Genomic DNA, 25,898 nt, shown 5'->3' on the forward strand with positions numbered 1-25,898 from the left:
TCTCAAAAAAGTGGAATTAGAAAGCCATGACATTACTACTAGTAACTTGTCTAGATATTAGTCTAATGACTACATGCCTTACAGGGGCTTAGTGCTTGGATACCTCTATAGCAAGAAAAATTAATTACTGCACATGGGTTTTTTTCCTCATTTTCATGTAATACTAATACATTTTTGGAAGAAATCTATTCCCCAAATTGTCATGCTTTGTTTTCAGTCAGTTGTACTCGTGCTTCCTGAGCCCTGCTGGTGAAGCAAGGCTGTAACCACTGTCCTGCCAGGAGCTGACACCCTGGCTAGGCCAAACATGAACTAGAAATGCAACCCACAGCTGTAACTTAAGGCTTACATTGTTTCTATTTACATCCAATAGGATTTCAGCTACAAAATTCTGTGAAGATGACCTATGATTCCTGAAGTCCATTTTTTAAAAGCACTGTCTTCTCATTTGAAGTTGTTCTGCACTCTCATCTCCAAGTCATTCTGCAAAGAGCAGTGAGTGTCTCTGGACATCAAATACTACACATTAATCTGCCATGCACCTCTATAAAGCAAGTCACATTACTCCCCAAGAGATGAGGATGTTTAGCACCTCTGAAGAAGACCTTTTAAATGTGTGACTACATAAAGGCTTAAGGATATTTAGTGCTTTTGACAGTCCCACTAAGCCCTTAATACCCACCCAAATCTGACCTTTATGCTTCCATTTTAAGCACTGAGGTTCGAAAGTTTTGGACTATGAAAGTGGTTTAGTGATAAACTTGAGGACATCTAATGTAACTTATACTTACAAAATAGACTGAATTCCTGGAAGGTTCCCCAAAATATAAAGTATTATGATGAGAAATCACATTTTAATTATCTTCAGGGTTTTATAATCTCAGCTGTACCAGACTCTATTGGCTCATTAGAAAAGGAGTGAGGATTTCAATTTTAAGAAGCAGGTTTTAAGAAAAGGCCCATCCACCTACATTGCATCTCAGATCAATAAAAACCCTACATTTCCACTATGAAGTCACACTGTGCCTGTTAAAAAGATGCAGATAGCAAGAAAAAATGACAATTTAGCAAACACATTTAAGCATTAGCATTTTTGTAAATATGTTTATGGTTATTGCTCTGGATTTGTCTGGAATTTAACAGGCTTTTAATGGCTTCATTTTGGAAATGGTTCTGCCTGAAGGAAAGGCTATGTGTGTATGTTCCTCTGTATTGCTCTCAGCTCATGTACAAAAATTGACAAACAGCATATTGACAGTATCAGCAGAACAGTCATCATTCCCTGGCTGAAATGATGTTGTACCATCCTTACACTTAGTTCTTCCATACAAAGCTTGAATAAACACATCAAAGTTTTATGTCCCCCCTGCTTGAATTCATGCACTGATGGACCTGTAGGAAAGGGAGACTCAAAGTTCTGCTTCGAGCCCCTGTGTAAGCAAATCTAGAAGCACCTGCTCAGCTGAGCCAGTGCAGGAGCAGAACATTCCACATGGCCATGATCCAGACTGGCTGGGTTTCCACCAGGTCACAACCCAACATCAGAACTGCACTGCAGGCACAACAGACCTGCAGGGTATCACACAGAGCGTGTCTCAGCCTGCTGCCCTCAAACACCAGCTCACCAATGCTCACAGGTCAACAGCTCACCCAGGCATGGGTAACTTGGAGGCCTGGCAGAGGGCAGGAACAGTTCCAGTTTCTTGGCTAAATGCATAGGCCAACACAGCCAGGTTTTGTGATTAGCCTAATTTTTCAAAACACTACAGCCACTTGGAATCACTCTGTACTGAAATAAAACTATTACTGATCTCAAACAAAGGGTTACAACCTTTTGTTGTAGGCAGAGAAAGACTGGAACATCTGAAAAGGCCAGCATCAAGTCAGTAATAAAAATGAAAAGTTCAATATCCTGTGCCATTTAGCTTTCATTTAAGCTTTTTGAGGTCTTTCCTGGGGCAGCTAGAAACATTCCTTCCACACACAAACAATTAGTCTATTGTTAGGGCTTAGTTTTCCATCTAATATAGTACATTATAATTTAATATATCTGTTACAGTAGCACCTTGATTATTGTACAACTTTAAAGACCAGACATAGTCGCTATTTCATATTATCTGTAAGGTAATGGTGAATGTGGTTTAGATCCTAAAAGTAAAAAAGACAAAAATGGTTATCTGCTCATGAATAGTGCATTCATTCTAGTCTGAAACCCTTTCTCCTTTTAAAGCGTTCCCAAATTCAAAGCAATTACCCCCACCTCCCATCCTCCTGGCATCCAGTTGGAAAATAAACAGTACTGTGTTAATTGGAACCTGATAGAAATGGTAATGAAGGTTTGGTTGGTTGTTTTTTTTTTTGAGTGTGATAAAACCCTCTAAAAGATGCAACTCGGCATCAGTGAATTTAGGGAATACACTATGTACATTAAATAGAGGTAAGTTGAGTCCAGAGTCATTTTCTTCTTCATTCAACTTCAGAAGTGGTGGGGGGGTGTCTTTAAGCAGCACCATCTGCACTCTGTGCCCTCCTCAGACCAGCCAAGATTCACAGTAAGAAAAGCAACAACAGCCATGGGAAGAATAACTGAGCAACAGTCACACTTGAGATTGTTCTCTGCAAAACTCCGTGGGGTCTGCGGGACTGTCCCGTGCTGACGTGGCCTATTTGTGACATACATGTATCCCTAGGAGTGATGTCAGCCTTCATCCCTGCAGCAGTCAGTGCTTTGTTCAACAAGGCTGGGGGACTGCAATTGCAAGGTGAAGTTCTTCTTTCTTCGTTCAGCAATTAACCAGATTGCTGCTGTGTCTGTCTTTTGATTTAATTTTACAAGCCTCAGAGGGTTTAAAGAGCCGCTGCCTGAAGCACCTGCTTCTGAAATACTCGTGTGTATTTTTGCTTTCCTTTTTTACACTCCTCCATTCTCTGCTGCAGTTCCATGATGCTCTGTGCTCCTGGTTTTCCTGCGTTTTCCCTCAGAGGCAAAATTACAGTGATCCTGACGCAGTTTGGGCACAGCCACAAATAGTCTGTTTGTCCTTCCTCTCCGTGTCTCATAGCTAGAAAAGCATCATTGTGCACACAGTCCCGTTGATTTCAGTGGATGAATCCAGTTCATCCATCGTGTTAGGCAGTCAAAAAAACCCAACGAAAAACTCAAACAAAAGAAATTGTCTAAATCCCAAACAGGCATCTTTGGAATCAGTAGTGCAAAATGTTTGCGGATTTCTTTTCCTTGACCTACTGCAATAATCTCTTAATCTTCAAGTCTTTCCTAAAATAGTGGATCTGTAAATTTAAAACATAAGGACAATGAAAAAAAAAGGCAAATGTAAAGTGTTTTGTTGTTTTTTGTTTGTTTTTTTAAATCACTCTCTTCAGATTCTCACTTATATAAAACCATTATACATCTCTTATAAAAGCTGTAAATTGTTGGAAGATCCAGTTAACCTGGGGTATTCCTCATCTACACCAGGCTTTTGCATGGGTACAGCAAGCAGAGGGTATTCTTTAAATGGAGGATAATTTGAGATTACAATGAGCTTTTATCAGGGCAGCCTCAGCTCTGCAGATTAGTTTTAAATGGAAGAAAGGTCCCTCAAAGGTCACAGTTTAAATGCCTTCACTTCACAAGCTTTGGCTATCAGTGCAGCACTTTAGAAATGAGCTGATAAAATGAGAGGTTACCTTAAGGATTTCCACCTGTCTTTTTCTGTCTGGTTTTCCGGACTTTCACTTTCATAGGAAGCCAGATACAAACCTGGAAAAGGTAAATATGTGTTATTCCAACAACATCAGTAACTCCTCCCATTTCTCTGCATTCTTGTGTGTCTTTACATTGTACCACACAGCAACAGAAACTTTAAAACTTTATGGTCCATCAGGTGGCTGGTAATGAGTAGGACTGATGTTTAGCTCACATGTCTACCTTGGAAAGTTGTAAGGTTAATTTTCATGGAACAGTAAAGGAGTCCAGAGTTAAAATATGTTAGCGTGACCTCCTTTTAACAATATTAAGTAGCTGAATGGTCTCTGGTTTTCCATATAGAGGTCTGGGCCTATTTCCTTCATCACAGCACTGCTACCAAAGAGTTACACAAACACTAAAAAAGACAGACAGAGCTGACAGCTAAACACATAAGTTTTTAAAAATTAAGGATAGTCTCATAATTTAACACAATTTTATCTTCCTCAATCTTTTTAAAGCTTATGGGAACATGGTATCTTAAATGGATACACAACACCCTTGAGGTAAGAGTGAGTTCCAGAAACCAGAGAAAGAATGCAGTGGAAGAAAATAAATGTCTTTTTTTTTTTCCTGCAAATTTTTACACTGTAGGATGCATTTTATGACACCAAAATGTGTCTAGACTGTAGAGTTTCCCTTGCACAAGCTGGCAGTGCATTAATATCTCACTGTCTTCACAGAATCATGGGCTGTGATTTGTGTTCACACACATTTCCTCATTTGACTGTTTCATGAGGCTTTATTCTTTAATGCTGGAACCATCTCACTACTGAGGTCTGTGCTACAAATCAATTGCCTTTTAATACTCCAGTGCTGGCCCACGGTTCCAGCACGCTGTGACACGCACAGTGCAGCTGCAGTTCACATGCCACTGCAGCATCTCTCTCATATATCCTCCCACCTTTTACTGAGGGCAGGTCTTTCTACTCTGCACTTCCCTTGGGTAAGGGGGGAGGCCTCCTGTGGCTTCTGCAAAGGGCATCTCATGAAAGCAGTATGAATATGAGGAATAGCATGAGACAGAAAATCTGCAAACGATTAGTGGGTTGAGGTCACCCTTTTTCAGTCCAGTAGCCTGAAAACTGTGCTTTTACCCCTGACTTTCCTTTTCTGTCCCTATTGAGCCCAAAGCCAGAACAAATGCCTCCATCCTATCTCCTCTTCATAACACATGACTTTAATCACATTAATTATTCTGTTCTGGCAATTATTCTATTTTGGCAGTCATTCTTCTTAGGGTTTAGGCAGGATTTTAGAAGCGGCATTTTGTGTTCTGAAGTAGTCTGTGAAATAAAAACTGTCTGGTCTGGTTACCTTGGATTAGCACAGAAAACTGCCTATAGAATCAAGAAAAAATAAACCCAACACCAGTTTAGCTTAGGGGAAGGTGTCTATAGAGAATTTGCATGACAATGTACTGAGAGGCAGCTAACAATAGGAAATGACACAGTCTGACATGCTGGATACCAAACTGAAGAGGACAGATGAGTACAAAAAGACAATCAGAGAAATATTTTCAGGGCTTTCATAGCTACAGTTTAAATTAATTACTGGAAAAGGTTTTCTTAAAAATTCTTTTCCGTGGATAACGTGTTTCTTTGTTGGAGGGGAGGAGGTCAGCTGGACACCGTCGCCTTGGGCTGTGTTTACTGAAGAGATGACAGAGCTGGCTTGTGGAAGAGATTAGCTCTGGCTCCATCAATCACAGAATGAGTGGCTAAGGGACAGCTGACATTCACAGCAGTCCATGACGTGCTTGTGTGGCCTCTTTTTGTGACTGCAAAAATAGGGCCACAATGGCAACTTCCCAGACAGAGCCTCATAGAGAGGCTACAGACAAGAGAAAAGCAGCAGCTTTGTGTGCTAGAAGGTTGTATTTGCAAAAACCCATGGACAGACTGGGGATGAACAAGCTGTGTGACAGGAAAGCTAGGAAAGAACTGGGACTGGTCAGTGAGAGGGAACACCAAAGCATGGATCAGGGTGTTAATTAGTAGTGACAAAGAGACACATTTCTAATGATTAGAGATTGTACAGAGTCTTACCATCTTCAGTAAAAATGGGAGCAGTATGCAAGTAGTGGATGATGTTAGGGTCTTGCTCAAAGGGACATTCCACTTGCTTCCATGTTATAAATTCTCCTACTTGCTTAGCCAGTTCCAGAAATTTCTGTAAACATGAAATCATTCCACTCAGATTATCTCACATTCGGTGTTTGTTGGTCTGCACTGAAAATTGCAGGCAAACTGTCTCAGTGCTATCAGAATGGAATAGGTAAAAACATTGTTCAGATCTTACTTCAAAGTTGACGTGTCCATTTGGAAGGCGATTAGCACATCCTTCATTCAAAAAATAAATGTCTTTGATCAATAGGCTGAAGAAGGGGATCACAATCTGCGAAGAGAAATGACATAACTATTATCTTTCCAGTTCAGTATTTTCTCTGCATGAAAGAACAACTCAATTGGGAGAGAGGAGAATAAAGAAATATTAACTTTTCAGTGTGCTATGCACTTAAAAAGCAGCACAATAACAGGCAGGCAAAAGGGCAGTAGTGTATAGAGAGACCTTCAGCCATCAGGAGAATGTATGCTGAGATGAAAGTGAATGAACACAATGTTCACTGAGCACAATAACATGACTAAGAAAATGCTAACAATCCAGTTTATCAACAGCATCACTGCCTGATGACAAGATCAGACAGCAAAGAGCAAAATAACATTTCACAACTCTTCCCTTTTCTGTTGTGTCTTTGTAAGCAAAGATGCTGAATGCACAAACCAAGCAATTTAAAGACAGCTGGGAATCAAAGAATCAGTACTGTCCCTGAGAGGAAAGGCAGAATAAAATTTCATGACCAAGGACTTGTCTACAAACAGTTAATGGGAAGCTGTTTCATGTTCAACAGCTCCATGCATGGCTACCTCTCGAGGCATGTAATTTCCTTCCTGGTGCCTGATTAGTACAACCTGCTTCTCCAAATTAACCCACAGACAGTAGGATTGAAAATATTAAACTGGTTGACAGGAAACTGCCAACAGTAGCCAGAGAGACCATTGTAGTGCTCAAAATTAGCCCTGGCCATCATCCAGGGCAGAGTGGCACATGCAGTGATCCAAGCCTTCCCCCTAACCAACCAGAGGTGGGTCATAATTTGCTATAAAAGAAGTCTAAGTAAGACTCTTGAAATTAATGGAATTTCAACAGGGATAAATTTGATGCCAGATGTTGTACAGCAGAACACAGTAACAATGCTCCTTAAGTGAATCCCCAGCATTCCAGCAGAGATCCAGAGTGAAGCAGAGTCATTCCAGGTCCTCTTGTGAGACAACTCAAAGAAAAAAGAAAGGTAAGACAAAGGGCCAGTCCATTGCAAGGCTGACCCCCAGGGCTCTGGGGTTTGATAGTCAAATCTCAGTCTCCCCACCTCTCCAGCAGTGACACGCAACAGAAAAAGGCTGCTTGGAGGGTTTGAGCTGTAAGGTCAGCAGCCTCTGAAAGCATTTTCCTGAGGCAGCAACACCTGTCTTTTAAGCCACCAAGTATAAACTTAATCACCATGAACATGAAGGAAAGCACAGTGCATGGCAGTGTCCAAATGCTTCCACTGGCCTACTTGTATATTAACTGAACTGTAGCTTGTTATCAGCACCAAAGCTCAAGTGCCTTCATGGCAAATATTCAAACTAGATCAACAAACCTGCAGTAAACAATATAATTCAGTCTGTGATTTATTTTCTACCAAAAATGGTGATGACCACTGTAACCACTGTGGATAGATAGAGAGCTGGAGCCAGACACTGATCCACAGTTAGAAATGACTGCCAAGTTCTGTCTACATATTTTTTTTGCAGGCAGATGCGAGCTTGTCCTGCCCTGCTCCACACTGCCTGGGAGCAAGGTCACCACCATTAGTGGTACTGAACAGGAGTGAAAAGCCTTGCTGAGATGGAAGGTACATGAATGTGGGCTCAATGCCATGCTAATACAGCTACAAAGCCACCAGTCAGCTGAGAACATGGCAGAGCTCGTTCTCATCTGCATCCAAAAGGTGCCAAAGGCATACTCGAGGATACCAGTTCTTTATACATTTTCATGGGATTTCTGTCTTTGGGTCACCATTTATTTCCCCACTAAAAATGTATTATCCAGTATGTTTTGCTTTCCAAATTTATGTAGGAAAACCAACAAAAGTGGTTTGGCTTCAATCCAGGCACTTTACTAGCATAAAATCTGGGTTAGTGCCAGAAACTCATATTTCTCTCTGTTTTGATCCCCCCCCCCGTGCCATCCAACCCACCCACATGATGAAGCACAACTGCCTCCTGCAGAAAGAAGGAAGTTAATGAGATCCAACATGTTCTTCCTCCACAGCATCAGACAGCAACAACACATGGCACTGCACTGTACATACTCCCAACATTTCAAAGCCAGGGACAAGTCATTAGCACAGTGCAGGGTTTCCCTGTGGAATGACTTAATTTTAGAGGTGTCACAGGTCGTTTGACTGCATATACAAAACCAGACTTAGTTACTAATGAGTAACACCCCTCTGCAAGCACAGTTCAGTTTGAAGATAAAAATTTTCTTCAGAGTGAGCTTTGCTATGTGTTTGCCAAGAAGCAACATAACATTTTCTATCAAAAAAGCGATCGTGTTCTTTCAATTTTCTTCAAGCTCATTAAAACAAATAAGTCTTGCTTATAAAAAGAAACAATATTCCTTAATCCTACAGCAAGCATTACATGATCTGCTTTGTCTGACACTGTAAAATACTGTTTGAATAGCTACCAAATCATATCCTGGAGCATTTTCTTGAACTAATATTCAGAAAACAGAATATGGCTTTTTCTGATGTAAAGTAGATTCCTTTTGATCTAATAACCTCTCTGCCCTCAGTATTAACCAGCTAGGGGTAGAGATATGACAGAGATTGCTGACTTCACAGGAAATTAAGTCAAACTCTAAAGAATTGGTTTGAATATCTATCATGGTCACAAAACTAAACTGCAAAAGCACCTCAGACTGACAGATCCTCACTGCAGCGCATGAGAGTTAAAAGAATTTCTTTGCCAGTCCCAAACATCCAAAGCCATCATCCCTCCTTTGCACAGAGAAGTGCTTTTCAGAACAACTCAGTGTACTCCCAGTGCAGCTGGGTCAGCCTGCCACCAGATGCTGATCTCATTTCACTGTAAATGCTGGGACATTCCATTAGCTTCAGCAGATTTACATCAAATTTACAAGTGTGTGAGATTAGCATCTGGTCTGGCTCCTCTAGTGAATGAATACTAAATTCCATATTATTCTTGTTCCTGCAGTATCTACTTTACCTTTGCCATGCCCTGTGCAGAGACTACCCATTTCTGACTATGGGCAATTGTAGTGTTAAATAAAAACCCTCTTCCATAAAACAAAAAAAATAGAGAATTGAATGGAGAAATAAGAAAATTAACAAGAAACAATGGGGCACAAAACAGGAGGATCCTGCACTCCAACATCTTGTCAGTCTGATTTTTGCAGCATCAGTGACATGTCAGAAAGCTCCGTATCTGCCCTGAACACTTGATGAAACACTTCAATTCTTGCTCACTGAGATGGCAGCAACGACCAAACGAAATGAAAATTCACAAGGACAGAATATCACTCCAAATTTGCTGCAATGGATTCAGACTAGACTCCTTTGCAGTGCTTGTGGTAAGTCATCTTTCCCTAATGTAACTGGAGAACCACCTCATCTCCAGTGCTGTGCCCTCTCTCTCCATCTCACATCACACTCTGCACAATAGGGGCTTGTCTGCCAGAGCCTCAGAGCACGGTTGTACCAAAGCACAGTTCCACCTGGGCCTGCCAGGCTGATGCTGCATACCAAAATGAAAGTCATTTTTAGGCTGGAATACCTGTTCCATCAGGTTTATCAACCTAAACAATGTGAATTTCCCAGGGATATAGAGATGTTTGCAACAACATCCTCCACGCTGTGTGTCCTGCCCTCTCCAGCCCCCCGGTGTCCGAGAGCAAGTCCACAAAGCCCTTGGACCCACTTCAGACTCTTTCAGCCACAGATTTACATTTCCACTTGCATTCAGCAGCGCACAAGCCTCGCACTGGTGACCCATGGAAGGGAGGAGAACATCTGCATCAAGCCTTTGAGCCACTGGCTCCCAGCAGCAATGCACTGCACCTCTGTGGAGATGGATGAGATGTGGTCACACCCACCTTCTCCCTGTTGCTGTGTGCTGTCAGGGACCTGTGGGCAGCCCCCCGCAGCGCTGTTCGGTAGTTGTAGAAGTTACCAGTGGGGTCCATCTGGTGCTGGATGCACAAAAGAAGACACTGTTGGTTAGAAGGCAACCCGGGTTCTCCAAAAACAACTTTACACTCAGTTGTAGCAAACCCTGAGCAGAGCTTAGCCTACGTCTTGAAAAGGTACATCTTCAGAATCCACACACCCGCAGAACTCCACGCACCAAAGACACAGTGAGAGGTTACAGCCCATGGCTGTTCACACCTTTGATTTTTCTACTAACAGCTTACTGAGCTTTTATGTGAAAGAATAAGGACTACACACTTTATATCTGCCAAAGAATCTTCAATACAAAAAAACCAACCTTGGGCCATTGTTCACTCAACATCCAAGGTACAGACTCGGAACTTTACATTCAGCATCAATGGAAGCACTATGGCATATATGCTCATATTTCTATTTTTTTTTTTATTTCTCCTATTTATTTGAGTGTCTGAATCCCCTCTACATATCAGCAGCTTCACACCTTCCTCACTGCACCTGGGAAATTTCAGCTTAGAATCTGGCCCTCTGCCTGTCAAACATGTCTGCAAACATCTCATACCTGGCTAATAATGTGAAAATTCCCAAACAAAAAAATCCAGAATATAATTCAAGCAGTACATCAGCACCTTTCTTTAATTTTTCTTTTCTTTACCTCGAGAATGAAAAATTTGGCTGTTTTCACTTTTGACCAAGTCTTCTTTAGCCTGGAAACTGGGCTCATGTTCATTCCAGCTATGAGTGAGAGAGAAAAAAAGAGAGCCACGGATAAGAATTGGGCTTCCTTTTTCATCTGCGACAGCTGATGGAGAGACCTGGTTAGAAGCTGTACTTACAAATGATTGCCATCAGCGAATTAAAATTCCCTATGTTAAAGCACTCTCGGGCAACATCAATGAAGAATTCAATGACTTGTGCTCGCTGTTTCTTTTTTGCAGGCTGTAAATTAAAATAAATGAATATCTGTAATAAGCAGAGGCAGAACTGGAGGTCATCCTAGGCATTTGTACCATGTACAGCATGGTTCCATGCACAGTTTGGACCATCTGCTATTAGTCACTGTCCCTAATTCCGTTCCAGCCATCCAGTGGATGCTGGTGACTGGCAGCCTCCAACATCAAAGCTCTCATGGCAGTGACACAGAAGAAACCCACAGCAATCCCCAGGCTGGCCTCAGTGACTGTTCAGTGCTGGAACAGGCAGCCCAAGCAGGGCCTCAGCTCCCTGCTGGCCTCTCTCCAGTCACTGGGCACATCAGCACAGACTTTCCTAAGGGCAGGATTTCACACCCATATAACAGCAGCATCCTTGTCCCAGAAAGAGTTTGTTTCACTGCATTAATCCCTTTCCCCTCTTCTGTCCCTTCCAGTAATACAGCCAGGCCAAACGGTAGTGTGCATTTTAAATACACATTTTAATTGGACTGGAATCACCCTCCCTTTCCCAAAGATGATCTTCAAGTGGTAATTCTTATGTGTCATGGGCTATCCAGGCTCTTTAAACTATTATTATTCATCCCTTCCACACCCTTTTCAAAGGGGAAAACATAAATTGCATTTCGACGGGGCCAAATTAAACAAACTAAAACCATGACCAAGTTAAGAAACAACAGTCACAGCTACAGTAGTGGGCAATGGGACAAAGAGCCATGCAGTGGGAATTTACACACACAGCAGAGCCTTAGGATGACAGGTAACACATACAGCTCCACCAGAATCTTTGCCGGCAGAAATCTCACAGGATAATTCGAGGCACTTTTTCCTCTCTTTTTCCCTGCAGGGTTCATTATTCCACACTGTGCTCCTACTACATCAAGAGAACAGTGCATCCCTCGTGTGCTGCCGGCTCTGCTTTGCAATACATTTGTCATTTATCAGGTCGCTTCTGCAAGTGCAGTATCACTAAAACTTCCCATCAGATGCTTTGCTGGGTCATAAGAAGTAAATCCCCAGGTTTGCTTATTAATGTAAGATCTCAGAGTGGTACCTCAGGCGTGTGGTAAAACACGCCACATACTTTTGACTTACCATGCAAATTTCTGTTGCTACGAGATAGCAGAGCCTGTTGAACCATTTCACATAGGCCTCAAGGTTACTCGTCTTCTTCTGTTCACTGAAACAAGTCTGGGGGGGGGGGAAAAAGCACAGAAAAATCTAACTGTGTTCCAGGTAGCTGGCTGATCACTAAGATAAATGCTGCACAAAGGTGATGATGACTGGCCACATCTCTCTCATGCACGTGGTAGACTGTGCACTGAGGGCCCCTTTCAAAAGTCCCTGGGTGGGTGGGTGGCAGAGGGGGGTCCAGCTGAGTGTGTCACACTGCTGGTGTTTTCTGTACCATTCACACTGGGGTACAGAAAACAGCCCGTTTTGCCTGCAGCAAGTGTTCACTGACACTGGCTGCACTGACCCTTGCTCACTGGGATATGAACAGCTGGGGCATTGCAGGCTTCTGACAGCAACAAGAATATGCAGACAAAATAAGACAGGCACAGCCTTCCACAGCATGCCCAGTCTGTGGCCTTGGTTCTGGGACTCCCTTCAGTAAATGCAATCACCCACAGCCCTTCTCTGGAGGGAAGAGACTGGAATTTAGTGAAGTGTACAAGAGAGAAGCAAGAGAAAATACAGTTCTAGTTGGTTCTTTATGAAAAAACACCAAACTATTTCCCTGATTGAGTTTTCAGGAAAACAGGCTCTTAGTGCCCAGCTCTGCCGTGATGGCTGCACTTGAACAGGTCACTTACATGCCAGAGACACTTCAGTGATAAGAGCCATTACAGGAAGCACATTTTTCACTTACTTATATACAACTGAACATAAATTCCCATAACTGATACAGGCTGTGGGAGCAGATACTTGGCTGAACTCTTCCAGTTCCTTTGTCATCAACAGATAATTTGACTTCAGAGGAGTGATAGGGCAGCTTGCACAGCCTCAAGATGTTGCTTGGGATTACAAGAATTCAAGTCCTTTTCCCAGCCCTAAGTTGTTAGACAGTCCATGTAGGACACACAGCTCTCTGGAGTTCACGAGATTTGTTTGAACATTCATTAACATCCACTAGAGGGTACCAGAGAATACTGATTTTTTTTTTGTTTTATTAGGATGATCATTTCCCAGCACTACTATAAACACGTGTCATTAAGAAGAAAATCACAATGCATAAGCACAGATCCATTAATGTCAATGGGATCACTCATATTATGTCAGGCAAACAAATGACTAAGAACCCCTTCAATAATGAGGCTTAATTGGATTCCCAAGGTAATTCCAAGTAAGAAAATATTCACCTGTGATTCTGTTTACAGGCGTGTTTAGAAACAGAAATCACAGTACCATGCTATGGAGGAGCAAAGCTTAACAAAGCTGGAATTCTGAGGTACTTTATGAATACACTACGTATACAGTAACAGTGTATTTTAAAAGCATCTCAAAAGTAAATGTCAGCAAGCAGCATGCAAATACCATAAAACCCAAAGGAAACCCAAATCAGCCCCAGTCTACGCACAGCAGCTGCTTTTCACGAGCTCTGTTTCTTATTCCCTGTTACAGCAAAAAATACACAAAACCCCATTTTTGTTCCAAATATGGTATTTCCATCTCAGCACTGTTGTCCTGTGCCAGGGCGTAAGGACCACAGATAATAACACAAAACTTGTGAAAAATGTGCAGCAGTTAAAGTTGAGACAGACTGCTTTTTAAAGGTTAAGCTTTATAAATGGCAGCAATATTTAGCACCTCCCAAGCATCTTCCATCTGCAACTCAGAATGCTTGATAAACATTCATAAGTGAAGCCTTTTGAAACCCTCGCACAAGAAAGATGTTTAATATGATCTTCAGCTGGAGGGAATTCAGACCTGAGCCAACTCCCTGTGCTCAACAGGGGTGTTCTTCACAGGTCAGGGAAAATGTGACTCCACGTAGAGGGTTTGTGCTGCCACACAGGGCAAAGGAGCTGGGGAAGGGTCTGGAGCACAAATCTGATGAGGAGTGGCTGAGGGAGCTGGGGGGGGGCTCAGCCTGGAGAAAAGGAGGCTCAGGGGGGACCTTCTTGCTCTCTATGACTTCCTGGAAGGAGGTTACAGTGCAAGCGAGGGGTTCCTTCCTAAAGAATGTGACCAGTGCTCAGAATACCTGGAACTGAATCTCTGTCATTTCCCTCACCCTGAAACCAACTGCAGAATCTCTGTGGCTCCAAGAAGAAGAATGCTGCACTTCTCATCCATCCATCCATCTTTTCACCATTACAAGCTTTGTGCAGCACTACAAACACATGTTCGGCATCCAGTGAGGAAATTCTGCCATTGATGTATGGTCTCAGTGGGAGCCCACATGCAGTTCAGGGGAAGAATTTTCCACCCTCTTTCTTTTCAGACAATATGTGAAATCTCTGACTCTCCCTCTCCAGCTAGGAAGTCTCTTTCCTCATTGAGGCACTCACTGAAATGCTGCTTCAGACCCCAGTGGAATCAGTGGAAAGACTCCAAGTGGCTTTCACAGCCTTTGGATGAAGCCCTGGTCAGGCACTCCACTCCCTGTGGTGCTTTGGGTTAACAGCTGTTGTGTGGAGAGAGAGGAGTATGTTGATTCACGATGCACTGACTCATTACTGTGGTGTCTGGGCACACACTCTGGGCATTACATCACATCCCGAGCCTCTAAGCCTTCAACAGAGGGAACAGACATTCCCTGGATGTGTAAAGCCACAAACCATCCATCCCAGTCAAAGCAGGTTGGGAGGAACAAGCCAGAAAACAGAACATCAAGGTGCTGGCCAGCCTTTTACTCTCACCAGGAAGGAATGGCAATGACCTGCCAGGGCAAGCTCTGCCAACAGGTCCCATCCTTGATGGGAGGACACAGGTCACCACTTGGCCTGGCCTCGGTCAGCTCGTGCCTCAGGCCCTGCTCTTGGTGACCTCATCACACCAGTTCACCTGGGCAAACATCACAGGAGACACTTTGCATGCAGAGAAACCATACCTTGGTGCCATCCAGAGGGTCTTTATGTACAAATGCCTGCACAAACTCCTCGGGTCCAATGTGACTTAACCTTTCCTGTTGGGGGGGAAGAGAGAGGGAAAAAATCAGAAAGCACCCCAGAATCTCCTATTTCCCTTGGTAAGGCATTGCCATTATCTGTCACCTCTGAATAGTGTTAACTGAGCTGGTAGACAGCCAACCAACACTACACATTAAAATTCATAAGAACAATTAGAACTATTTCAGTAGAAAGAAGAAAATGAGCATAAATATGTCTCATTACTGACAAGCCACAGTAAGAGTCCCCTCCACTGTGCTGGATGCACAGGGCTCTATCTGGGAGCCAGCAAATCTCAGTTCTGTGCTTGATGCTGCCTCAGACCTGCTATGGTCCAGCAAATAACTGTTTTAAATAAGCAGCAAATAATTCTTACTAACAACTAAGCATCAGACAGTTTCAGTGCAGAGTACTTGGTGTATCACATGTAGTAATGAAAAAGAAGGCAGAGAGCATTGGTTACAGTACAGTGGAATGAAAACTTCTAACTGCATCTGTTTTAAAAAGGCAGTGATGCCTCAGTTACAGGGAATCTCCCCTTGGAAGACAGTTGTACTATGGAGGAAAAAAAAACAAAAGCAAGAAAAAGACTCCAGGCAAAAGGAATTCTACTCTCTGGCTTAAGTTACATAAAGCAAAGAGAGCCAAGCCTGCATGTTCTGAAAACTAACCTAGGTGAGATGATCCTATATTTGGGATTTCTGAACCATTCCACTTCTTGACAATAGAATATCAACTACCTTCAGAATTCCCAAGGCTAATTTCATGATATTCACTCCAATCCACAATCCATTTCATGGTTTGTTTTTCCAGCCTTCCTCTCAAGGATGAACAGTGTCCACAGGACAGGCAGCAGGGAGTCATCAGAGCAACAGGAGATCTGCAGAGGGCAGCAATGTTTTACATTCTCCTGTGCACATCCAGGAGGTCTGCAGGGAGGACCTGACCCTGGGAGAAGGGTGTGCAACACAACAGGCTGTCCAGTGTTTTGGCACTGCAACTGGAGTGATTACCAACAAGAGCCTGTTTGGGAGAGGACTGCAGCCCAACGGGGGGAACAGCAGGACTTCCTGTGGGTGGTATCTGCACACCCAAAGGGAAGAATGAAAACCATATCAGACAACTCAGATGCTTTGTGTATCAAGAGGAATGGATCTGAACTGCTAAAATTCCTTCCAAATTGACAGAGGGGTTAATGACCAGCCATTTCAACAGCACCTGCAGGTTGTGGGGCTCTGAGCACCTTATAGAAGTGACCCTCCTGGGACTTGATCTTCCTGGGACTGTGATTCACATTTCACAAACAAGCAAGCTGAAGTGCAGTGACCCTCCCCAACACGCACAGGAACACTGATTTACAGTTTTCTTCCCAAGCATCCCTTAACCTGTCAAACCCTGCCTTCTGCTGCAGTGCTGATACAGCATGGGATGTGCTGCAGCAGTGCAGACATTTTTTAGTTATGTCTGGAATACTTAGCAGCTGATGGCTTAAAATAATACCTCTGGCTGCAGAAGTTGGGAACCATTCCCACTTACCAGCTCCACATGTGTCAGCTGCTGAGCCAGAGTGTAGGGGTCACTGCAGACACTCAGGATTTCTCTCTGAATTGATGGGGGTTTAGTTTTAAAGGCAACCAGCTTGTCAGAGACAGCAGCACTGATCTTGACAATCCCTTCTTGCCCATGGCTGAGGGTGGCAAGCTTCTGATTCAGGGTTTGCAAAAGCTGATTCATCTTTTTCCAGTAGGCCTGGAGAGACAGGGAGAGAAAGAAACATAAGCCACTTAGAAAATTTGACAAAGGAGTGTTTTTGTGCTGAATTTTCCCTTCTGCGAGATACTCCTAAGCCAGCAACAGGTCACCATTTTATTTCCAACAAGCCTATTTCAGAATAACCAGTTGGCTTAATTACAGTTCTCTGCTCTGGACCACAGAAAGAGACTGCAGTCAAGAGAAGAGGCAGGCAGGACTGGTGGGTTGGGCTGGCACTGATACTCCCATATTCCTGCCAACATCAGGGTCAGAGGAGAGGGAATGCTACAACATGAGTTACTGCAGCTTTCTGGAGCACAGCAGCATTCAGTACCTGTCCTTTATATCAGCTACGTGTTGGCTGAGAACTCTACCTGTTAACGGTGCCTTGTCAACTCTTATTTATTAGGAGTAAGAAATGTTTCTAACACTATTCTCTTCATCCTTTTGAGCTGAATGCAGCAGGAGCATGCTGCTGCTGCTGCTTGCTACCCAGGTGGAGTGGTTGGAGCATTGTGTAGCTTGGAGTATTTAACATCCAAAATGTTAATTGCTACTGAAGGAAGCTCATACTGTATTCTGAGCACAGCCATGTGCTCAGCAGATGATCATTACTAAGGTGCCCAGGTTGTTCTCAGAGCTGGAGCAGCTCCTTACAGACAATGAGTGGAGCTGCTGGCCATGGAGGATGGGCAGAAAGAAATTACTGCAGCTCTTCATGACTGACAGGTGCAGACATCACAGCACTGAGATAACAGAGAGAACAGGTAGATGGGCTCTAAAGACAAGGATTGATTGGAAATGCCCTTGGCAAAAGCCATACATGCAGGATAAAATATATCCTGCTGAGGAATATGGTCTCATGGGCTTTCCCAGCCAGAGAAATGAGCACTGGGCATGGGTGCTTGCCCAATTTCAAAGAGCATGGTCACTTGGGAGAACAGTTTACAGGCTGGTGACTACCAGCAACTCTTCTGGCACAAAGACACACAGTGGAGAGATCCCCTGGCTGCTCATGAGTGGAATAACTCCTCGCTCCCCATCCAAACAAGATTTGATAATGACAAGTTGTCAGTAACATCAGTTTGTCATCTGTCAGTGAGGAACCTGGGCTGGCAAGGAACCAGAAGGTTTCACATTGCTGAGGACCCTCTCCTTCCACTAAAGGAAGACATCCTCTTGAGCTGGCCCAGAATGTGGGCCAGATAAGCAGGATGCAGACAGGCTTTTTTTTTTTTTTTGAAAAATAAAGCTGTTAAGTCTGAAATGAAGCAAGCATCTAGAAGGCAAGAGGACTTGTCTTGGAGAATGACAACACAGAATGTATTTGGAAGCAAATCACACAGGAAGAGTGAAAATTGAGTGAGGAAAATAAAAGCCCACCCTCATTTTTTATCTGTTATGGATGTGTATTAGCTCCAAGCAAAAGAGACTACAGGCCTTCTTCATGTAATTCCTCATGCAAACAGGTGGCCACACTTTTGATTTACAAAGACTGTTCCGGACTCAAACTACTGACCACCATCTAAATATTTCTCTGTTTTACATCCAGGTGTGTTTGCAAATCTGCTTATGAACACAATGTTATTTTTTAGTGAAAACTCAAATAGTGACATATTTGGTTTTTTGTGAACATATTTTGTAAACAGGGAAATTAATTGGGGAGGGGGGGCGGGCAGGCACAGCACTGAAATCCAAGTTTTCTAATAAATATAAAACATCTGGCTAAAAGGCTTAGCTGGAAACCCAGTTATCTTTCTAAAAGGAGTTTGGATGAGAAATCTTGGATCAGCCATGTCTGTGCAGCATCAAATTCTTCACTGTTTGGATGAAAAGCCAAAAAGCAGCGCAAAATTGCTTGGAAGACATGTATATTAGCCAGTCTTTCAATAGATCCTTATCAAGAGATCTAGTTTCACTTGGTTTTGTAGAGAATATGGTACAAAAACCAGATATAGACAACAGTAATCAAAGACTCAGGTAAGCCAATCACTTAATAAAGAATGAAATGAGAGAGACACTTAAGGGACACAAAAAATTCCACAGAAATTAGACCTCTTGAAGATACAAGTGGTTGGGTGCACCCTTGCCCAGAAAGCTTTTCTGTGTGCATTGGAGGAAAAATTACAAAAAAAAAATTAAAAAAAAAAAAAAAATCCTGCTTTTGCCCTTGTAAAAGCATTTCCTGCCTTCTTTAAACCACATTCACTAAGTGAAAACAACATTGTTCATTACCTTCAATGTGCTGGTAATTATCTTGCCACAAAGTGACCCCCCACTGTACAGGGGCTGCATGCTGGACTCCATCAACCAATTTCACTTCACTGCCACATTAACAGTCAAAAGAAGCAACTACTGTTTAATATTTAAAGAAAATGTTTCGTTCTTAACTAGGAAAGTTCCTCTGAAGACAGCAGGCCTCAGCAGGTGGTTTAGGAGCTCAAATTTTAATTAAAATTTCTAGCTCTAAATGCAAATCACAGCACTTACTCAGAAATGCTTCTCAGCATGGACACCTTTCTAAGCACATCACAGAGCCTTCAGAAAGTGGACTCTACAAAGGACAGGAGCACACACTGCAGGGGAAAATCCTGCACTGACCTACATGGACTGCATGACATCACAAATCTTTCAGTCTTTATTTTCTGTGGTTCACAACAGGAACAACTTTCTTCCGAACAACTAACAGGCACCACCACTCTTCTGTGCTGTCCCTTAAAAAAGGAAATTTGCATGGTAGGATATGAGCTGTTTCTTAAATTAATTATTGATTTTGCTCAGGCATAATCACTTGCAATCACAGTGCCTGGTAATATCTGAAAAACAATGATTCGAGACTAATGTAGTCGAGGGCTCCCAGGGCACCCACAAGCACTGGTACACGGGCATGCACTCTCCAGAGCAAAGGTGTGCAGTGCTTGCTCAGGTTAGACAAATAAAACTATTGTTTTGTATGTAGAAAGTTGATTTACTGTATTTATGGCTCTTCACCAGGGCAACTACTGCTTTTAGAGAGCACACACAAAGCCCCTCTTCTTTGCCCTTTGGCTGGTTCCTTCTTCCCAGTGGACATGATGTTGGTGGGTCTGTATGGGTTTCTCTCACTGATGCTGAAGGGCTGGAAGGCACCTTTTGTGGTGGTTGGCAGGAGCAAGTCCATTGCCTCTTCCCCTAGAGGGAGTTTCACTACTCTAGTTAATGGAACTGAAGCCACTTGGGCTCTTTTCTGAGTTTATTTTTGTTCCCTTCACCTCCATCACTGTGTCACACAGCTTCCCCTTCCCACCCCTTCTCTCCCACGGGCTGGCCAGCCCAGCCAGTGGATCCAGGCCAGCCTACAGCTCCCTGAAAGTGCCAGACATGATGCCAGCCCAGCCCAAGGGCAGCTGTTCCCATTTCTGACATATTTCATGTGCGTAGGAGGGCCCAATTTCATTTCTGTTGTGCTGCAGCCCTGCTGATTCCTTCTCTCCTCTCTCAGCCTCATGGGTATGTTCTTGTTGTTCTACTGAACTGCAGCCCTCTGTGGCTTGAGGCCAGGCCTTCATGTAGCCAATGGAACTGAATTCTTCCACATCCCATGGTTAACCTAGAAGTAATTAGAGACTCTCTGTGTACTATTTGCTTATTATTTTCGTGGACTTTGTGGTCTTTTTAATGTTTCTGAACTAATTTATGGGGTTCACCCACCTGAATTTGCAAGCAGGTCTCCCAGAGACTCCATTCACTGTGACTTACTCTGCCACACACACAGCTCATGTTTGAACACTGAGACCATACAGACATCTACCCTGAGCTGCTGCTCAGCAGGCCACACACTGCTGTCTTCTGCCACCTTCATGCTCCCAGAGAAGCTACATGTTCATTAATATTTGCATTTTCTTCAAACACAAGAACTTAAACCTAGAGAAGCTGTGGATGCCCCAACCTTGGAAGAGTTCAAGGTCAGGCTGGATGGGGCTCTGAGGAACCTGGTCTAGTGGAAGGTGTCTCCACCCATGGCAGGGGGTTGGAATGAGATGGTCTTTAAGGTCCCTTTGAACCCAAACCATCCTGTGATTCTGTGATTCTAACCTGGGAGATCACAGCTCTGTTGCTATTTGAATTGTCACCAGCACATTCAGTCTATGCTATGCCTTCATATATTCCTTCTGTAAAATGGGAATATTGTTATCCTACAATTCGATGTGCAGTAGATAAATTCTACTGATCGCTCTGATGTGTCCCCATGTCACTGCCAAGGAGTACCCAAAGTGAGAGATGTGGCTTTCAGGGAAGCTACTGCAGGGTTTTTCCATTGTTGGAGAACAAAACTGTGAGAGTATCTGGGAAGAGGCATGGAACAGAATGTGGCAAAAGGAGGGAACCAAGCGGAAAAATGAACTTAACATCTTAACACAACATCCAAGATCAGGCATCCTCACCTCATCACACGGGGCTATCCTGTGAATCATGTCTTTCAGATGGCCAATCATCCGCTCTTCCTGAAAGTCATACGGGAATGTCTCTGTCCACTCCGTCAGCAGCTGTAAGATTTTGGGTCCAAACTTTCTGATTCGAGCCTGAAATGGAAACCATTGAATGATGGACAGGGACTGAAATGTGTTTACTCCTTAAAGTCTCCCAGCAAATATGTGTGTCACTGAACGTGGGGCCAGATTTTCAAAGAAGGCATTTATGGTTGCACCTGCAAAATCTGCCACATGCATACAAACAGTGGGGTGCACAAATTATACACTTGGGCATGCAAAATACACCAGCACTTAGATGCATGCACAACTGTCTGTTTTACATGCAGATTTAAGTATTCTGCACATGCAATTGTCTGGTTTATGGCTGGGTAGACATTTTGTTGGGTAGACATTTTGTTGGTGCAACCTTTATACCTTTTTCAAAAACGTCTGGCCTTTTTAATGATTTGAACCATTTGTTCCCTTTCGTACTTTCAACCCTGCTACATTTTCATCCTTCTCTGAAAAATTGATTGGAATGAATTTCTTTACCAACCAAGAGGTTTTTTTTTGCTTCTTTGCTTTCTGGCTGTATGAAAAAACTACTTAGTGACCAGTGGCAGATGTAAGATGAAGAAAAGACCGACAAAACAGCAGCACTTTAGTAACTTGACCTGGGCTACTGATAATGTTGCTCTCTTCCCATATGAGCTCAAGGTCATGATAGGACAAGGACACCCAGTCATATAACACACAGCTGATATCCACTTTACTTTTGATGTAGATTTATCAGAGGATGCAGCAGTGGGAATAGTCAGGATGATATGGGGCAAGGAGGGAAATGTGGGGAATAGCACAGTTGGTGCATTAGTGTTATCTCAAAAGATGGCCAGCACAGCTGCTCCCAAAGCTTTCATCCTCTGTTATCCAAGAACATGTGAAAAGAAAATTGTGTTAAACAACAAACTGCATTTTTATTTACAGAAAACAAGACTGAAACAAACAGCCTTCTTCTGTATCCTATGTACTGCAGCTAAAGTGTACCCTGTAATCAGGAAAAATTATACTCTTAAGCTCCCCAGCTCTTTGTTTTTCAACCAAGGTGGTTAAAATGCATATTTCAGCTTTCCACCAACAACAGGTTTCAATGAACCACATCTCTAAAAATAACTGCTGTCAGCTAGCATTAAGCTCAGGCTCAAAGACCAGCAGGTGGCTGCTAAAGGGAAAGCTTTATTGGAAACTACAAAGGTCTGGGGAGACATTTGCTCCAGCTGTGTAAACTGTATTTCCAATCGATGGAGGGGACTTTGTGCAAGTCACAGGACACTGGGGATGGGAGGTCTCTTGTGTGCAAAGTTTCAAAGTGGGCCCCACTCTCAGGAACACAAAATCAGCTGTGTCCCACCCACCCTGTGTTACTACAAAACACAGATTCACTCCAGGCAGATAAGAGATCTTTGTCATAAGATAGCTTTTCTAATTTCTTGAAAGTGTAATGAGCAGCAAAACTGTGCAACGCTCACATTTTAATCCTCCTAAACTTGTATCTGTCATAGAATTAGAGAGCAGAACCTATCACAGCTTATAAAACCTGTTTTGCTTGGTGCACTTCACAAAAATATTTCTATTAACAAAGAGTGTACGGGCAATCCAAGTCTCAGATTGCTGAGTAGTCTGGTGAATGGCTCTCCACAGTGAAGGCAGAGCTCCTGTTACTCATGCAACCAGGTGCCTGTGCAAAAACAAGCACAGGTGTTCAGATGTTGGTGACTCAGTATTTGATGCCAAAACCACTGTTTCAAAGCTGGAAAGGCTGATCCTGAGAATCATTTCAGAATCCTGGGGGTTCTGGAAAGTTGCAACTAATGCATGTTCTTTCCCCCCCTCTACTGCTCTGAAGGTGCATCTCCTGCTCCAGGTAATGCACAGGACAGGTCTTCAATGTACCCAGGAAAGCTTGGGCAGAATCCAGCACTGAACAGGATCCAGTGGGATCCGTCACCACCGTGGCACTGCCAGAGGGTGCACATGTGTTGCTACACACTGTATCAGCCTGCACAGTCCCTGGGGCAAAGCAGGAGGAGTGCTGAGGCAGGAACAGCTTGGATTTTCTCATCTGTTTGCCTGTCACAGCCTCACTGCTGTTTCCACTCGTTCCTGGTGTGCCAGGCAGTGCCGCCGGCGTGCGGCCGGTCTGTCAGCACTGAGGTGAGTGGGTACCTGCACGCTGTTACAGAGTGTTCAGAGGCACAGGGAAGGCCAGGAGGAAATATTACTGTGCCAGAAGCAAGAAAGGAAAAGGGCAGAGGCATTGAGTAAAAATGGGAGAGTGGTGTGTTGACATCTGCAGCTGACAGTGAGTGAGGTTCATGTCCTACCTCCTTGCATCCCGCAGGCTTCATCAGAGCCTTAAAGAAGTTAAGAAGGAAAGTCACCTGGGAAGACTGAGACGGGGGAAAGGGAAAATTAGAAGAAGATTTGAAGTGATTAGTGCCTGGAGCACTGCTCTCAGACATGGATACTAGGACGCCTCAATGTCAGGATTTCAGCAGCAGCCGTCATCCTTTGTGAGAAAGCTTCATTCAACCCAAAGGGAGGCAAAGGACACAGAGCAAAGCCCCAGAATTCTCTGCCCATTGGAAACACCTCACATTTTTCTGCTGCAAAGGTAAACTAACCTTGTCCAGCACGGGGTCGTCCAGCCGCTGCTGCTCAATGCACTTGTGACAAACTCGGGACAAAAGCTCATGGGGTTCGATGAAGAGTCTGGAACTCAGCAGGAATGTAAAGATATAGGCTTTCTGTGGGAGAAACACAAGCAGACCTGCTGTAAGCAGCCACACAGTGGGTAATATTGACCATAAAAGCCCTGAACTCCACAGTTTTTGCATTTTCACTGGGCAAGGCCTTTATGTCTGGAAGACATAAGGATTCCTGACCCTGAATATGGAACTGGTTATACTGGGCACAGGAGGCAGTGGTATCTCTTCTCCACAGCATCCACTTCCAGCCCTTGCTTGCCTAAATATCCAGCAAAGACAGTGCGTAGGTCACTCTGCAGAGGCAAGCCCAGGTACAGCAGACAGCACAACCAGGATACTGGGAGACAGTAAATCTAAATGTGTAGACACTCAGGAATCTCTGTGTTGTACTGAGTTGGGAGCTGCAGACATTCCCACATTAGCCACATCTTGCTCCTGTCCTGCAAATTGCATCCAGCCTGTTTTAACCAGCATTTCATTTATTCTACTAACTCCCCAAAATTCATTTCTATCAGCCAAGTCACATCATATGCAGTTCCACATCTGTGAAGCTGTGGGAAGCAGGTCTGCTGGATAAATCCTTGGATTATTTAAATTATCCCAGCAGTGAATTTAAAATATATGCATGAAGCCTCAGTTGCTTGCATCCTGACCCTGCCTGGCACCTGAATTATCTTCTTTCCCCCAGCCCTAGCCATGCTCCTGAGCAGCAGGTATAATATTACATATCACACATTGCTTAATGAAAATCTCACAGCCTGATCTGTCCATTACCTATTTTTATTGCCTTTCTATTCCTTTTTATTTTTTTTTTTAATTGAGATGCCTCTTCATTACTTACTTTTAGCTGATCAGAAACTGAGCTCCGGGTAATTTAAAATATGCTGCCTGCTCTGCATTGATAACTTTCCTAGTCTTCTAAAGTGCCCAGAAGTCAATGCTACTCTGTGCTTTGAAATACAAGCCTTTCCATGGAGATATATTAGCACTTAAAAGTCTTCCAGTCAAACTGTGTCTGAATTCCAGGGAGGATGTGCAAAATCCAATGAAGTCAATAGCTTGCAGGACCATAAACCTGCTTCCAGTTTAGATCCTCACACTGCTGGTGAAGAAAAACAATATTCACTGACAGAACAAGGATTAGGATCTGGGCTGTGCTGTCCAGGGACTGCAAAACTGGTGTGACTGGAACCCCAGGTAAATTATGAACCCATCAGAAGAAGCATCTCTGTTGTCACTGAGGGAATGCTTTGCACATAACAGGCAAACCTGGCTGACTTCAGCAGCCACTGAAATTCAGCTAATTTAATGCCAGTTCAGACTTGGAAGTTTTTTGCTCCAGTGTTCCTCTAAACCTCTCTGGGATGCACTGCTATTTTTGAACTGTTCCAACTGCTACATCACTAATTCATCACCAGGACAGCTCCCCCCAACCCTGCTCTCTTATTTAAAGGCAGTATCATCTTTGGGATCTGCTTTTTCATGGGAACAATTATAGAGCAGTGAAGCAGCATTTAAAGCAATGCATCAATTTACCAAGCTTTAATTGTATGCAGCTTTTAAATTAGCCTTCTTAATTCAAAATTTAACACATTTGCACTTTTTGCATAAAGTGCTGCCCCAATTCATCAGAATTAAACCGTTTATTATCCCGTGAATTGCTTACTTCAGGGTAGTAATCAGTGGTAGGTATCAGATGCTGGATTAGAGCATCCAGAGATGCTGAGGTAAGGTTTCCATCCTGGAAGATCAGTCCTCCTTGTTCACCTTCTTTCGAAGTATGTAGATGAGGGCTGAAGCCACATGGGGTAAACATACTGGTAGAACTCAGCGTTTGGGGCAT

The 25,898-nt window shown here is 43.4% G+C and overlaps 1 protein-coding gene across 1 annotated transcript; it reads right to left on the bottom strand.

The window, feature by feature from the left end:
• Positions 1-2,349: 2,349 nt before the first annotated feature.
• Positions 2,350-25,898, bottom strand: RASGEF1C (RasGEF domain family member 1C). Its single transcript, XM_018081171.1, has 13 exons — positions 25,722-25,898; positions 23,972-24,094; positions 21,264-21,401; positions 16,624-16,836; positions 15,030-15,104; positions 12,068-12,163; positions 10,877-10,979; positions 10,696-10,775; positions 9,971-10,066; positions 6,050-6,145; positions 5,797-5,920; positions 3,691-3,763; positions 2,350-3,291 (listed from the first exon to the last, which is right to left on the bottom strand). Exons 1-13 carry the CDS (start codon positions 25,896-25,898, stop codon positions 3,267-3,269), a joined length of 1,419 nt encoding a protein of 472 aa, XP_017936660.1. The 3' UTR covers positions 2,350-3,266.

This window comes from Manacus vitellinus, unplaced genomic scaffold (assembly GCF_001715985.3).
Source record: "Manacus vitellinus isolate BGI_N305 unplaced genomic scaffold, ASM171598v3 scaffold_51_pilon, whole genome shotgun sequence".
NCBI classification, from domain to species: domain Eukaryota; kingdom Metazoa; phylum Chordata; class Aves; order Passeriformes; family Pipridae; genus Manacus; species Manacus vitellinus.